At 41.4% G+C, this 16400-nt stretch overlaps 2 protein-coding genes across 2 annotated transcripts; one reads left to right on the plus strand and one right to left on the minus strand.

Annotated features, from left to right (window-relative positions):
- Positions 1 to 162: 162 nt before the first annotated feature.
- Positions 163 to 7542, minus strand: man2b2 (mannosidase, alpha, class 2B, member 2). Its single transcript, XM_034136980.1, has 19 exons — positions 7324 to 7542; positions 7027 to 7173; positions 6725 to 6830; positions 6468 to 6640; positions 6211 to 6326; positions 5869 to 6046; positions 5569 to 5767; positions 5290 to 5480; positions 4582 to 4753; positions 4368 to 4504; positions 3957 to 4234; positions 3193 to 3384; positions 2272 to 2515; positions 2074 to 2184; positions 1158 to 1350; positions 928 to 1074; positions 724 to 836; positions 520 to 637; positions 163 to 410 (listed from the first exon to the last, which is right to left on the minus strand). Exons 1-19 carry the CDS (start codon positions 7447 to 7449, stop codon positions 307 to 309), a joined length of 3045 nt encoding a protein of 1014 aa, XP_033992871.1. The 5' UTR covers positions 7450 to 7542; the 3' UTR covers positions 163 to 306.
- A 75-nt stretch (positions 7543 to 7617) lies between these two features.
- smim20 (small integral membrane protein 20) lies at positions 7618 to 9502 on the plus strand. The gene is made up of 3 exons (XM_034136917.1): positions 7618 to 7797; positions 8786 to 8842; positions 9288 to 9502. The coding sequence occupies exons 1-3, from the start codon at positions 7689 to 7691 to the stop codon at positions 9329 to 9331; spliced, it is 210 nt and encodes a 69-aa protein (XP_033992808.1). The 5' UTR covers positions 7618 to 7688; the 3' UTR covers positions 9332 to 9502.
- Positions 9503 to 16400: the final 6898 nt, after the last annotated feature.

A 16400-nucleotide genomic window follows, 5' to 3' on the forward strand; every position in this document is an offset into this window, starting at 1 on the left:
TGTAGATAGTTTCTTTCGAAGTTTATTCACTCTATTGAACTATTAGGTTCCACATCCTGTTTGGATTTCTCATTGGTAATTTGTAAAAAAATCCCAATTATCCAACAAACTTTATTGTAGTGCTGGTTGGCTATAGTAGGAAAGTAGGACAATGAACGAAAATATCAAAAATAATCACTTTATTCAGAGTCAATCAACAGGGAATCAATCAATCAGTCAACAAATTAACAAAATGTGCAAAAAGAAGCATTTATATACACTGCTAAAAGCTTTGTCATTAGCTATCTTCACGGAAGACAGGTCAGCCTAAAAGTTCTTGGAGGCAAAGTGAACGAAGAAGGTCCTGATCTCCTTGGGAGAGATGGTCACATTGAACGCACCATCACCGCCACTCGGACACATGGTGCTGTCTGAGGTAAAGAAAACACAAACAAGGAATGGGAAAAATGTTTAAAATTCCACATATTAATATAGGTTTATTTTTAAATATTTGAATGCCAGTGTTAAAAGACTTCTCACTTGATTCTAAGTTATCCTCAGTCTTCCACGTCCACCTCTGCAGCGTGGTGATGTCCCAGGTTCCTGTGAGAGAACGCTCCTCCAGCCCTTTTACTTCCCCAATGCCCTGCAGGACATCCTGTTATAAAGCGAAAAAATCATGTAAGTTCTATATTTAAATGATACAAATGTAAGGCTTTCCACTTGCGAGTATATGTGGCGCACCTTCAAGTTTATTGTGACTGGCTTCGAGAGCTCTGGGTCTTCTCCCTCCTCAAAGAGATGCATGATCCTCAACAGGACTCGATCGTAGTCTGGCTCTGAGTGCAAGTCCTTACCTAGATTTATGTAAAGCAAAATGTACTTTTCAGAATTTAATCCCTAGGACAAATTAAAGGACTGTAAAAAAAAAAAAACCTGTGGCCTGACCTGAGTTTATGTGGCCGAGGTGAACGGCATGATTAGAGCTGTAGCTCCACCCGGGGATACTGAAGCTGAGCAGGTGGAGGTTGGGCGGCAGGACCACCGAACGCACCGGAGAAAGTCGTCTGGGTTTCTCCTCATGCCATTGCTTCTCTGAGGATACAAGAGACACAAAGATAAGTGCTAAAAAAACATAAAAATCTACTGTTTTGAGCCCTAAATAGCTAGGCTCTCACGGGGTTGGTCTATGGGCGTGATGACAGGGGGGTGCTGCAGCTCGATGGCCTCCCTCTGCTGGAGCCTGGCAGCGGTGCTGATGGAGCCCAGCATCACCCACAGGGCGGGCCGCACCACCGAGCTGTCGTTCAGGGTCAGGTTGTAGCCCAGGTTCCAGGGGAGGTTGTTCCAAAGACGCCGATGGAGCATGACCTGAGGAGGAAAACACACAGGATGTTAAAGGTCCCCTATTATACTGTTTTTCATCAATATATTATAGGTCTCAGATATATACAAAACATGTCTCTGAAGTGTTTGGCTCCAAACACCAAACAGATCATTGTAGCGTCCCATAATCCCCTCTGTTTCAGCCCTGTTTCAAAAGTGCTGATTCTCTGTCTGTTACTTCAGATGAAAATAAGGAGCCCCTCCCCACGCCACTCTGAGAGATATTTGGTTAAAAAGAACACAATGGTGCTCTCGGAGGACATTCAGGTGATAAGGTGGGGGGGGGGTTTATCTTCCTATATACCAAGGTTATAATAGTTTTTATGTTCATTAGATTTTGATTTTTTGAAGTCCTAGTTTTAGTTACGTTTCAGTTTTGTATTTTTATTTACAGACAAGCCCTAAATGCATGTACAAATGTGGGTTACATTGACACTCCTGGAAGTGTGCTCAGTTTCTGTGGTTTGATTTTGCGAGAGTTAAGGGGAAATTATTTTTTGGAGTGATAATTAAAGCAAAACAGTTAAAACGATAATATTTTTGTTATCCTTTTGATTATATTTTACATTTTTGTTTAACCTGGCAATGTCATTTCAGTTTAGTTTTACTTTAACAATATCATTTGTAAGCTCGAATTTACAGCCATATGTTTCACTTCCTGTTATTTGTGTATTACCCCAAATATAAATAACATATATTCCCTTTTACCTCCAGTTGTCCGTTGGCCTGGCTGGACACACCGTGAGCTCTGTCGCTGACCAGCACCAGTCTGCTGAGCTCATCCTCAATGTACGCTGCCCGGACCATGGGGAAGTAATTCTGCAAAATACATATTATACACACATTATGCCACAGATTCCAGTATTCCCATTATACCATAATTGCCTTATACATCCAGGAACTTACTCTGGCTACTGTGTTGTTGATGAACTTCCTGTATGTCCTCTTCATCATCTGATAGCCGTTATCATCGGTGTACAGGGTCCGGTTGTTCTTCAGGGAGGAGCTGGTTCTGAGCACCACCTCTGTGTTGAGGTGCAGCGGGCCCACCCAGTACCTCTGCTCCAGCCTGTGGCACTGCAGCCTGCTCCCAAAGCATTCTGGGACTCGGGTTATGATGGAGTAAGTGTAGTCTTTATCACCTTCCTCTCTAGAAGTTGAAATATATGAAAGGTCCCCTATTATACTGTTTTTCATCAATATATTATAGGTCTCAGATATATACAAAACATGTCTCTGAAGTGTTTGGCTCCAAACACCAAACAGATCATTGCAGCATCCCATAATCCCCTCTGTTTCAGCCCTGTTTCAAAAGTGCTGATTCTCTGTCCGAACCGAATTCGATATCAAAAAAGTCTTCCGTCCACACGGTATCGGCTCAACAAACGTGTCCGTCCACACGAGACCGCTCGACCCGCTGGAGACGCTGTAGTACATATGCCGGGCCTGTAAGTGGCGCTGTACTTCCGCCACAAAATACACCAAAAGCAGCGAAGAAGACCCCCGAGTATGGTTGCCATGCTCGGGGTGTTACCTTGGTTGGTGATTGGCTAATGGTTACACAAGCCAAAAAAACGTTATGACATCATAAAGTGGCCAAAATCTGATCAGCTCATTTTCCGACAGGTTTTTATATAAATGGATCAGGACAAAAAGTGAGAGAACCTTTTTTCCTGAAACTTTCAGAATCTCTTTACACAGAGGGGACACATGTTGATGTATAAAAGACATGAAAAAGTGGATTTTGCATAATAGGTCCCCTTTAAATTAAAATATTAAATACCACATAAGGGTTGATTTGACTACAGTACAGAAGGTTGATGTTACCTGTAGAAGTTCTGCCTGATCTCCGTGACGATCTTCCCGGGGATGATCTCCATCTCCACCGCCCTGTAGGACCGAACAGCTGACCCGTTAGCGCTGAAGATGTAGTTGTCAGAGATGGGCCCGGCTTTCACGTCTCCATTGGCCTGGTATTCCCAGAAATCCTGAGTCATCATTACTCTCCTTTTATCTTGGCTGCCAAGGATGACACAGAGGTCAAAAGGTCAGAGAGTTACACTGGCACCAGGGAAAAGCATTTGTATGAGACACAGAAATGGGATTTACACAGGATAGTTGCAATTTAAGCAAATTATCCTTACATTCTAATAAGTGTCTGAGATTACGACAGTGGTTTTTTTACTATTTATAATCTCAGCAGGTAGTATCCAAGATCTTTTCTTGTAAATATAGAACTTTAATCTCAGAATGTAGGAGTTTTTTTTATCTGAATAATTCCCCTCGCCTCATGATCTGTACATTTGTTTCTTTTTATAGACTATTATCCTTATTTGTGTTGTAGAAAGTAGTTAACATTGGTCATTACAAATTCTAAAAATGCAGATTAACATTTAAAATGGCTTGTTTTGCACAAATGTCCAAATTCAAAATGTATTCAGTTGACTGGCTAAGAGACATTTGAACCATATGCTTGAAAAACAATCCATTACAAATGTATTTTCGGTAATAATACGTAAACTACTGCCTGTTTTTAGTGCAAATATTTCAGTATTTCTGCATGTGGTGCAACACTCTCTCCACTCTCTTACAGATGTGTGATGCTGTGCAGTAGATTAGTATCCTGGTCAAACATCAGCTTGTAGCATCCACTCAGAACAGGCAGCAGCCTCCTCCCTGTTTCCCATGAGTCCCGGGTGAAACATCTCTCAAACTGAACTCCTTTGGCTTTGTACGTCCGGCCACACTTGGACCTCCCAGAGCATTTCTCCTCAGATAATTTAACCAAGTATTTTCTGTGCTGAAGGCCTCCGAGATCCACCACGATGAAAAGGTCGTAGGTCACATTGGATTGTGCCGACCTCTGGATCTGTAACACACGGAGAGCAGAATGGATTTTCTGTACTATTACATGTCTTATCATTATCCTGTAACTGCTGCATTTTACCCAGTCCATCAATAGTTACAATTAATTACAACTTTATAATAAAAACAACATTAACCTGGGCTGGCACTAGTTGTCCATCATCATCCAATACAGCTGCATTAGGGAAGGCTACGGTGACGTTGATGATGGTGGTGATGTTCCAAGCTAACGGGTTGTAAACGATCACATGTTGCTCCAAAGCGTGATGAACACCTGTTGAGAATGACAGCTAGTATTAGCATGTAGCTGAATATGAGTGCATGCTAATGTAAGCTAGCAAATGTCAACACCTTTCTTGTGGTAGCGGCTGCTGAGGATGCCGGGTGTTTCGAGGCTGTGGGGCAGCAGGAAGAGCGCAGCCAGAAGCTCGTCCACTCCCATCATGCCTTGCGTCAGATGCTGCATGTACATGTCCGCCACCTTGGGAGACTCAGTGCCAGTGATGCCATCATGGTGCTGGACCTAGAGAAACACACGCCAGTTCGGAAGTTGTGTTCATTTGACACGCATTTCAAAGTCATTTCTGTTGTAGAGGTCTCCCAATCAAATCAATATCGAAAGGTGAACTTTGACGATGTTGTGAAGCATCTTAGGATGTTGGGAGTTGTAGTCCTTACTGTTAAACAATCACCAGTGCCGATGAAAATCCCTTACGGACAAGTTAATATTTTTAAATGTTATTCCTATTTAGTTTAGCCACTTTTATGCACATTTGCCGACTCCCTTCCTCCATGTTTCCCCTGAAGTAAGAGCAACTAGAGGGGCTATGATGGCATTGACAGGTGAGCAAATGAAGCGCACCATAAACCTGGTTTGACATGATTATAAAATATGGGATTATCTAAGCACACAAAGTGGACATTTTAAATAAACCTTCAAATTGGCTTAAGAATTGCGAATAACAAACCACATTTCGAAACCCTATCACGTATTTCGGCGTGAACAGACACCCATTGCTTTATTTTCTGTATAAGGGGAAACATATGTTTACACATCACCTCTGATACAGCCCAGCGAAGCGCCCTCAGTTTCTCCAGAGCCCAGTCTTTAGCTACAGGTCCGTCAGGGAAGCTGATCCGGTACCGGGTGAACAGAGTCTCCGCTGCATGCAGCTGGGAGCTGGCCCGCCGTGCGACTCCTTTCAGAACATTCCTGGAGGCGTAAAACCCCGTCCACGCCTGGTGTGGCTCTAGGAAATAAATCAGCCAGGGTAAATTATATTTAAACAAGAAAAATGTGTTTGTTTCGTCTTTTAACGTGAGGATACAGATTCTCACCAGTGGAATATGGTAGGAAATCTTCACTTCCACGGAGCTCCCAGACAACATCTGATTGGTGGATGGCTTGGAAGTATTCACTGACAGTGGCGTACTGAACCGTCACCCCAAACTCTTTGCTGTTCTGGTTGATGTACTTCATTAGAGGATCCATGTTGTTGAACTGCACCATTGCGTTGTAGAACTGTTTGTCGCAGCCCTGAAACACGAGAATAAAGCTCAAGATTGTAGTTATATGTTATATAAATATTCTAATCATGTAAAAACTGATGCTATTACATAGATTCACAACTTTCTCACCCATGGCCAGAGCACATGGTTCGTCCTAAACCACGCCGCACGTTGCTTGATGTTATCCACCATTGTCTTGGCGTAGGCGTGTATCGTTTCCTTGGTGACGGGCAGGCTCATATTGGGGTAAACTCCATCTTTAGGGGGATCGGGGAACAAGGCGACTCCGTTCCAATAGAAACCAGAGCTGAGACGTAAGAAAATGGTTCCTTATGATGAAAAAACTCCAGTATGTGCATTTAATAATACTCAATTTAGAAATATCAAAATATAAATTAGGTGAAATGTAGGTAGAGAGTTCAAGGCACGTCTGTCTCTCTGTCATTAATACATCATATAAACATGGACTACCTGTTGGAAAATGGCAGGTTGGATGGGGTGCAGTAGCTAAACTGGTCCATAGTGTGTGTGAAGATCTGCTGCTTCTCCTTAAGAGAGGGGGATCCTCTCCATACAAACTGTAGTTTCTGTAACAAAAGATAGATAAACATGCTGATGTAAAAGTAAAAGTGTGTAAACTGCTATTTTTGTTGTACAATTTGCAATTTTTTAAAAGGTATTCCCTTCAGTGATTGCAGTAGTAATTGTGCTGATGCATCTACTAATACCTTGTCTTTCTGCATGGTGTCTTTTAGGTCATAGTCGACCCGAGAGATGAGGTGGGCGTTGAACCCAGCCAGGGCGAAGAGGACCGGCGTGGTCGCAGAGGCTCCAAATGGATCCACGTGCCAGGAAAACTGAGGACGCACCCCGAACGTCTCGTAAAGAAAGCCATGTCCCTCTGAAGCACCACAGAGAAAAAGGTCAACTACATATCTCTTCTCTCAAGATGACATTTACAGGGGCAGGATATGGGTTGCACTACCTGTCATTTGTAGTATCTCGTCGTCTAGATCGGTTACAGCCTCGTCGTGCATCACTTGGCCCCCGAGGATGAACTCAAGCCGACCCTCCTTTACGAGCTGTCGTACCTAGAAATCACAAGGCATGATGGGTTAAACATTTACTCTGAATTTTAAGGTCAGCACCTGATGCACTCGTTTTGTCATCCGTCTCATTCAAATCCCCACACATTATAAAATTCCACACAAGAAAGTCCCTTTAAGACACATTTTTAGACAATTTTGCATTGTTTTACATCAGAACAAAGTGTAAACCCATCATTACTTGTTTCTTATGAGTGTCTGTGGCCACATTATCCCACCACAGTCGAAAGAACTCCTGCTCCACAGCGATGAACCTGCGATCCTTGTCTTTTGACAGCTCCTCAGTCACACTGGTGTACACATTACCTGCATAGGCGTGCATACTCTCCTATGGAAAATACACATTATCTTTAGTACAAAATACACACAATCATCCACATTAAGGGTTAACAGTGTTTTGGAGGGGGGGCATATTCAAACAGCACGATGTACATCAAGTTTAACCCTTTTTATAGAGAAAATGGTGATAGAAACCTACCTGAACAGTGTAAACCCAGCCAACATCCATGTGACTGTGAGGGATTACAAAGGTTTGAATTGGCTTGTTTTCTCCTGCTGAGTAACAGCAGCATAGAAAAAACACAAAAACAGCTAAAAAGCTCATCGTTTTAAGCCCATGAAAGAAGAAATTAAATAACTTTACAGTTCTTCTCCCACACTTCCTTATTATTGTTGTGCTGCAGCATGTGACTCTGACGACGGCGGCCTAGAAGAACCAAAAGAGCTTGACGTCGCTTTTTTTTTCTTCCTAAAGCGTGGTTTGCGTAACCTTTACACCGGAAGTAATAATTGTAAACACTGCTTGCACTTGGAGGTGAGAGGACCACCAAATGATAGATTAAAATGTCAAAAAATGCGAGAATAGCGTTGATATTTGGGGGCTTTGTAACAGCGATTGCCGCCGTGTTTTACCCGATATTTGTCTACCCAATGGTGCATAACCATGAGTACAGTAAGTGGCTTTTTATAAAAATACGGTTACAAAACCAGACAGCTAACTAGTGTCCTTAAGTGTGTTGTTGCAATAAACATGTAAGCATTGTACATATTCTTTGTAAACACAGCTAAACTAAGTTTTGCTTTACTAAAATAAACGAAGCTATTAGCTTAGACTGCTAAACGCCTAAGTGTCTCCATAACTTATTCATGTTTGTAACTCACATTTTATTATTTTTACAATAAGCAGTATTTTATTCCACTAGGGTATTTGATTTAACATGCTGTTTTTAGCCTATCTTAGTCTATTTATTTATTGCACATTGTTAATTTGCAACATTTTGTTGGACTATTTTATTGCTAATGATCTGAACTGTGTTTTCTTGCTCTATTTTTGTATTGTTTTATGTCTTATATATATACTTACGATTATAATTGCCATAACTACACTGTAGCTGTGCATGTGACAATAACACCTTTGCATATTTAAATATTTAGTTAGCCAGCTAGTCAGCTAACCTGCTATATGGCACTCTTGCTTTTAATTTAACATAATGAAGTAATGGTTTTATGTTCCCAAAACATATTATTATTTACTTATACTGTTAAATTAAATGTGGACAGAGTTAAAAGGGTTTTCCACAGACTTGTAAGCATGCAATATGAGTTTCTAACTGGACACCCAGAGGTTACTTTCCACTTTTCCTAAACAGTAAACACAACAAAGAACAAAGTAGAATGATGCCAGGAAAATTCATTTTGCTGAAATGTTGGTGGTTTTATTGAATGTCTTTGTTCTGCCACTCATCTTATTGGACAGTCTTTTTATTTTGATCCATTTTTGGCCAGCACAGATGGAAAGTCAGCACAAACAGTGGATACTTTTATTACAGTGTTGCAGACAGAAGGGAACAATGAAGCTGCAAATGTTTATTTTTTTGTTTATGGCATTGATTTTGACCACGAAATCTTCTGACAATACTGTACCATTCTGTCTTTGCTAGGAGATGTTCAGAAGACGAACCGGGCAGGAGTCAACCAGGCAGACATTCAACCCGTGGGTAAGAGCACATAGTAGATTTATGAACTTTGTCCACACAACAGGTATATATTTTAGACTCAATGATATTGTTTATGCGGAAATGCCGCAAAAAAGTGCTGTTTTATAAAAATCTTTTTTTTTACAATCAGTCAGAAAGTATTGAACTTTCTTTAGATGAATATTAACGTGATTTACATTGCAAGACTTGTCAGGTATATGTCTGTCAAACAAAGGTTGACCGTCTCAATGCAGTTCTGTAGGGAGCTCCAGATGTATAGGATTTACAATATTAGCACACTTTTGATAGTCTTTTAGTACTGTATGGAGAACATATATTTGGTAATTGGAAATCAGATTTTAAAAGCACTTAGCGTTGAAAAAACATGGTTATTATCATTATTAGATGATTATTATTTTATTATTATGCCTTTCTGAACCTGTAGATGTTTAATTGTTCTCTTAAGGTATGAAGGTGTGGTCCGATCCATTCAAGCCTGCAGGGAAATGACGACCAGTGGCATCTAACCCATTCCATGGACACTGATGCTGATGACGATGTTGAACAGAACACCTGTTTGTTGAGTGCTTGTTGTGCGAATGAATAATTTCCAGAGTGTGTTTATTTTTGGTTGTGACTCCTTAAATCCTATGAATAAAGTTGAATTATAACAGAAACATATTTAAATGACTTTCTTTCACATTTGACTCATTATCCAAATGTACCAACAACTAGAATAAACTGCTGCTAATTATCATTTTGTCCACAAGGGGGAGCTCCACATCTGTGTGTTGCAACAAAAGCCTCTGGACTGTTATATTTTGTTTGTACATCTGAGATATTTTGGAAAAACTTCTCTATTTCCAAAAGCTTAACTTTGGTATGCGGCCTTTAGAAAATTACAAAAGACAGTGATTTGTTTAGCCATCCTATTCCAAAGAATGTCCTTTGACATTTTATTTTGATTTACTTGATATAAAAATGGTTCAACAGATGAGAGACAATATCCAGTATTGTGCGGTATCATCTTCCAAAATGGAAATAAAAGAGTCGGAGTTATTCCAGGACACATCACTCTCCATTATGATTTCTGTCACAGACACTGGGTATAACTTGCTCGGCTGTTTAACTGGCATGTGACTGAAGCTGTTTGCCCATAGGCTGAAAAAGACGGGGCAGAGATCCGTGGTCGTCTTGTTCACAATCCTACCCGATGTGATCCAGACTCCCTTTACGAGTCCACGGGTGCTGTAAAAGTAGAGAATTCCACTTTTTTTCCCCCTGTACTTTTGTGGTTTCCTGACATTGACCAGCATCCCCTTTCAGCGTTTGGTCCATCAAAGTCCTTTTTGGAGGAAAGATAGATTAAGAAAGAACTAAAGCATGTGTTTATGGTCCTTCAGAGATGGTGCGTTTTTTAAAAACTTGCCCTAAAATCTTTGGATGCAGCCTGTACTTTTGGACGTTTAGTATCGCTCGCGAGGCCTAGTGCCAGCAGAACATACTCCGAGGGCCACTCTCCTTCTCAACCCCCCAATCAACAAGCCCCATTGTTTATGAGAGGTTGTTATTGTTGGGCCGCATTCAGAAACAAGAGAAAACTCAAGAGCCCGGCTGTGCAGAGGCGTCCAAAGTAAAGAGAGCAAGGGGTGAGGGGGTGGTTAAGGGAAAAAACGAAAAGCTGAAATTCCTCTCATTCCCCGCTGGTGTTTTCCAGATTCCTCAAGCGACAGTGAGTGAAGTAAGAGGGGAAATTGAAGCGAACGGCGAGAGGAAGAGAACCACATTCTTGAGGGGACGCGTCACCTACACACAGAATAGAGAGACACTCAATCTCTGTTGCTTGGCCGGGCAAAGTATGTAACAGGTTGTGCAGCATGGCTCTCAGCTTTTTGAATCACTGTGACACCATGACATTTGGTTTCAAACCCGCTCCTTACGCCTGTCTTTTCAGAAGCAGGACTGCAACAGGCTTTAATGCTTTGTCCTCTCTTTGTGGCCTTGTCCCATTCAGCTGGATATGTAGATAGACACCCTTACTATAAAACATTCAATAGGGTCAGAGCACACTATAAACTATATGAACTCAACAATGTTGCCTCTGCAGCACTTTTACTATCCTACTATTAAACCATCACACAAATCTCCCCCAGAGGCGTTTTTTGGTGGATAATGGTGGCACATCGTCGCTTGGTGCAGTTTGTTTGCTGTGCGTTCGAGAGCCCCAGATAATTGGCCAGGTTTTCTAACTAATTGCCATGGGAACAAGGGTTGACAGACAGGCCACGGGGTTGGAGTAACAGCAGAGGGCTTTCGGGAAAGGGGCGGGATGTAATATACGAGCAGGGCGAACGCCTCTCTCAAGTCAAGTGTGGAGAATAAAACTGAAAATAACAAGTGAAGAAGAATTCTGGACAGCCTCCTTATGACACACTCTGTAATTGAAGACAGGGAAATGTGGCATTAATTTCTATTTGAAGTAAAGACATTTTGAAGTGTTACCGTTAAGGAGGTTTTCTGTGCCAACACTGGCAGTGTGCTGCAAACATCAAAGTAAGGGGCGATGCAGTAACTCATAACCTTGATGCAGATGTTTTATTACCTAGTTTTATGGATCAAAAGTTTTGTAATACTTTACCCTCTTACAGATAAATGTCATGGTGTAAATCATAGGTAATTCAAGGGAATACAAGACAGCATAAAGACAAAATATAGTTTTTTGGAGATGGATAAAAGGACTCCAACATCAATACTTAAAACAAAACTTATTTTTATAATGATGCTAAATAACTACAGATCTGCATTTGTCAAAATAAGGAATAGAAATGTGTCAGGAAATATCAGGTTCCGATTTTAAACACCATTATTTGCAAGACATTTTACAGGAATAAAAAGATTTCACATGAATTCTCCAACTTGAAGTCTTCATCCTTAAGGCCTCTGATTCAAGTGATGTCACTTAAAGGGGACCTATCATAAAAAATGCACTTTGTGATGTCTTTTATACATAAATATGTGTCCCCGGTGCGTCGGGGAACTCACGCAGCGTCAGAAAATAAAACCCTCTCTCTTTTCCTCCGTACCCAAATCTTTTAAAAACGGGTGCACAACGAGCGGATACAGATTTCCATCCGAACTGACGTGTCCATCCGTGGTGATGTCGGCGGACCCACAGAAAGTTGCTATCAGAAACAATGCCTGACGTGTTTTGGATGTCTTTGTTTACATTAGCAAGCCTCGCTAACACTCAGAGCTAACCTGTACTGAAGAGCACATGTGTTTAAAAAGCAGGAAATAAAAAAAGAACTCACCTTGTGATAAACCCGCAAGAGAAAAAGCATTTGAGCTCCATACTATTTCAGAAATAATCCTTGACGTGGTTTAAACAGGATGGCGTTTTATCACAGCAGAATTTTACTTTATCTCCGGTAGAATTCTGATCAGGCATTAGCTCCGCCTCCTCTTATTTATTTTTTTCAAGCTAAGGACCCAAGATCCGCGTTTCTCTAACAGGGCTTCAAAAGAGGGGTTTGAGCAGTATGAGGCATGGCTACAATGGGTGAACTGTTTGGTGTTTTGAAAAAAAAACTTCACAGACATGTTTTATATAGGTATGGCCCTACAATATATGTTTCAAATATAGCATGATAGGTCCACTTTAAGTCCATTTATCATATTTTAAACAGCTCTCTAGCCTCAAGAGCCTTTGTACAGCTTTTCTCACATATTCAGTAAGACCTAAAAACAGACTTTGATATGTATAATCTGTAGAGTTTTATGAGAAAATATTTGCTGTGGTGCTGAATCAACATTGTTTTTGTGGGAGTTTCGGAGTGTTTCAGGTATCGACAGTAAGGAAGTCTGCCTACTCTTTAAAAAGAAAAGTGAAGTAGAAGTAGCTAGAAGTTCCAAAAAATGACAGTGTCTCTTTCCAGAAATCAAGAACCAGTTTCTCAAGATAATCCACAGACATTTGTTGTACGCAGTTTCAAGTAGGAGCAATTTTCCTTCTTACGAACGTTACCCATATCACCGCATAGAAGGAAGCATGCATGTACTAAAAGACAAAACACTGGGTGGGGAAGTTTTGTAGCTAGACAATAGTCCCTACTGTCCCTTTAAGGCCCAAGAGTGGATCCCTCAAAACCAGAATGGATGCATTCCACATTGCATGTATATCACTGAAGCAAACAGTTGATTTCCTCCCCAAAAATCAAGCAACAGTCTACATTTCCCATCTCTGACACGCTGCTCAGCCTTGTTTAACAATGTACCGGAGTGCTGTCCACATTCTTGGGTCAGCAGGCGCACGGCTGTGGAAACAGAAAGTATGAGTCTGAAGCAATGTCTAGGAGAAAAGGCTCCGGCCAGGCTCTCAGCAGGCAGGCGAGGAAAACTGTCCTGGTGAGGTCTGGAACCAGATGGAGTTACATTTAGTGCATGTGAGGGAGTGCACGTGTGTCATTCAGTAAAAAATAAGTTAAACTAAGAGGAACCCAGTATCCCCTGGAGACCAAACTGTGGATGTGGAACTTACTGGAACTCCAAACATCGTGTGTGTGCTTTTGTATTATGTTCTTATTTGCCTGAAGCAGGACCACAAATAATTATGGTTTGTTTTAGGTTGCATCTCTGCTGCCCAGTCGTGAAGGCATTGCAGCGCATTGCTGTGGTCTGTCAGTTCTTTAGAAGAAGCTGAGTGGAGAGATGGCCGATGGATAAGGGGCAGATGATGCAATGATGGTTTGCTCTCATTGTTGTCTTGCATATTTTAGACTCTTGCAGGAACTTATAGATATTTGGCAACCGAGCAGTGCACATGTAAAAACACGTAATGCGGTTTCTACCTCTCACAGTCTGTTATTAACCAAGCACATTATAAACATTAATCTAGTAATTAAGAGTTCATTTTCCAGTCTTATGATATATGCAGTTGCGTCTGAGCTATCGTAGCTATTTTAAGTTAGCATGCTAACCTAGCCTAGTAAGACAATGATAATATTGGATGAACTGCCATTGGAATTTGGTACTCATGTTTCTCTCCGAAATGTCATTATTGTTGGCTTTTTAATAATTACCTGTAAATATATTGACATTCCCATTAGCCCTACTGTACTTGACATATTTTTTAGCAGTAGTTGGACTTGGACTGTGAGCCGTAGGGTCGCCGGTTCAAGTCCACGACCAGACCTAAATATAGAGTGTGGACTTGGCGAGGTCCCAGATCACCTCCTGCCCTGCCGTGGTGCCATTGAGCAAGACACCGGATACCCCCCCACTCCCATTGCTCCCCGGGCGCTGTACAATAGCTGTCCACTGCTCCTAGTACTAGACTCCTGGCACTAGGATGGGTTAAATGCAGAGAACACATTTCACTGTGTGTGCTGTGTGCTCTGCATGTGTGACCATTACAGAGGGTTTCATCCCTCCGATTCTATTCTACATGCTAATCCTAGCCATGTTGTGCATTTTAGCATGCTTACGTTAGCATTCAGCTCTAAAGATAACAGTGCTAGGTTCAGCCTTACAGAGCCTCTTGCAATGCTAGTGTAGATTGTTAGCATTGTGAAAATAAGAGAGCAAATCTAATGGAAAATATGAATGGTAGAACGACTGCATCATTAAGCCTGTTTACAGTTTTAATGTTTTTATTTACAGCCCTTTTTTGGGGCTTTTATGTCAGAAATCACTGATCCACACCCCCATCAGCAGCGAAAGGACACCCAAGTGGTCTCTACTTTGTTCAGCTAAACTCAATGGGGCCTTTTCTTCACACAGGGCTCTTCAGGCAGCCAGTAATTGTGATTAAGCAACACCTCCGAGTGAGTTAGGAAATTCTCAAATGTGGCTTGAAGCGTGCCAAAAGCCTGTCGCTTGGCTCGTGTCCACATATGGATCTGTAGAGGAAATGTTTAAGCAATTAGTCTGAGTTTAAGACTGGAAAAAAGTCATTATTTCCTCCGTATTTTACAAATGAGGAGGAAAATCTTTGTTATGTCATCGTGCAGACCATCTTTTCCTCTTGTTTCTATGGAACCAAAATGTGAAACCACAATTACACTAAACTCAGGACTGCTTGATTAACAGAGTCCTATAAAACCACACACACGCATGCATGCATGCAGGCACTGAAATAGTATTGTCACCCCCTCTAATCACATGCCATTACAGTATGAGCTCGTGCACGAATCAACCGTCAATCACCTTAGCTGGTTTTTGTTTTACAGTCCCATTATAATATTACAAAAAATTCTTATGCACTGAAATGGCAGTGCAGCTGTTGATTTAGGCAAGGTTACTGACAAAGAGGGCCAGAGCTGTGAGCAATCATTCTGCTCTTCCAAACCTCTTCCTAAAGGCTAAGAAAAGAGCAGAGCAAAGAGTGAGTAAGAGTGATTTATAAGGCACCTTAATACTTGACACGTTCATTCGTGAAAGTAAGCCTGCGGCCTATCAAAGCCATTGCTTACATTAAAAACACCATGGAAAGCTGTTTTTTAACAGCGTCTTTTAATACTCGGTGGGCCAGTATTCATTCATATTTCCTGGCACGCCGCTTAACTCCCCCTTAGTCTGAGGGGCTGTATCCAAATAAACAGTTTAACCTCGAAACGGCATTTAAAAATGATATTGTAGTGAACAATACAGCAGGAAATGCAGTAAAGATTGATACAAATGTGAAGTATTATGATCTAATATGACATGCTCAGTCTTGTTTTAGTTGGAGTCAATATACTAGCGGTCTGAGTGATTCACAGGGTTAAAATGCTCGCAGTACCCTGCTATTTTCATGCAGCTATATCCTGTTATTAGTGGATTACACGCAGAGCAAATTAATTCAATAACTCAAACCTACATCCTACGGTGCAGCTGTATGGTTTTAATGGATTCTTAGCGTGCAATGTGGTGCGTCAAGAGTCATACTTTGAGTGTATTTTCGTTGTAGTGTAAACGTCCGAGTGCGACGTCGCTGTGTTCCCCGTGGGTTTTCATTAGGGCCTTGTGGATGACAACAGAATATATGACTTGGCTCCGGACGGGAATTCGGGGAAAGTCATGGAATTTTGGAAGCCTTGACGGAACACAGGCTGTCTGCTGTTGGCCCGTTCCCCACCGAGGAGGAGGAGGAGTGTGCGGCGACAGGCCTTAAGGACATCCTCAGGGATCTGACCCAGAACAATGACAGGTTTACAGCTCCATTCAGGCTGGATGTGGCTGAAATCGAACAGAGATCCAGGATCACTCTGAGCTCTACAGCAGATTTGACAAAACTGGTCCACATGATTAGTGACTCTGGTCATCTGTGTTTCTTCCTAGCCAGGGAATCCATTATATCTGTTCATTGCATTTCTTCACATAGTCAAAAACATTCTTTGACTACTCTTAAGAAGAAAATCCATGAGGAAATCTTTCTTGTATTTTGGAACAACTACCAATTTAGATTTTCCACTTGTGGCTTCACTTGGTCCTGACTGCTGTTTGACTTGAACCCTCGAGACATGAAAGCAAAAACCTTCATGTCTCAAAATTTGGTTACAATATAATGTAAATAAGGCAGCCTGAGATAAAATACAAATAT

Source organism: Trematomus bernacchii, unplaced genomic scaffold (genome assembly GCF_902827165.1).
Source record: "Trematomus bernacchii unplaced genomic scaffold, fTreBer1.1, whole genome shotgun sequence".
Classification (NCBI taxonomy): domain Eukaryota; kingdom Metazoa; phylum Chordata; class Actinopteri; order Perciformes; family Nototheniidae; genus Trematomus; species Trematomus bernacchii.

What these genes read in the sequence shown, in the direction of transcription:
- man2b2 (XM_034136980.1), bottom strand. Translation starts at nt 7,449, where the DNA reads ATGAGCTTTTTAGCTGTTTTTGTGTTTTTTCTATGCTGCTGTTACTCA. An exon ending in AACCTGCCATTTTCCAACAG is followed by an intron (nt 6,047 to 6,210) that starts GTAGTCCATGTT and finishes CTTACGTCTCAG; the next exon opens with CTCTGGTTTCTATTGGAACG. An exon ending in TTCGCTGGGCTGTATCAGAG is followed by an intron (nt 4,754 to 5,289) that starts GTGATGTGTAAA and finishes GTGTTTCTCTAG; the next exon opens with GTCCAGCACCATGATGGCAT.
- smim20 (XM_034136917.1), top strand. Translation starts at nt 7,689, where the DNA reads ATGTCAAAAAATGCGAGAATAGCGTTGATATTTGGGGGCTTTGTAACA. An exon ending in GGTGCATAACCATGAGTACA is followed by an intron (nt 7,798 to 8,785) that starts GTAAGTGGCTTT and finishes TGTCTTTGCTAG; the next exon opens with GAGATGTTCAGAAGACGAAC. An exon ending in GGCAGACATTCAACCCGTGG is followed by an intron (nt 8,843 to 9,287) that starts GTAAGAGCACAT and finishes TGTTCTCTTAAG; the next exon opens with GTATGAAGGTGTGGTCCGAT.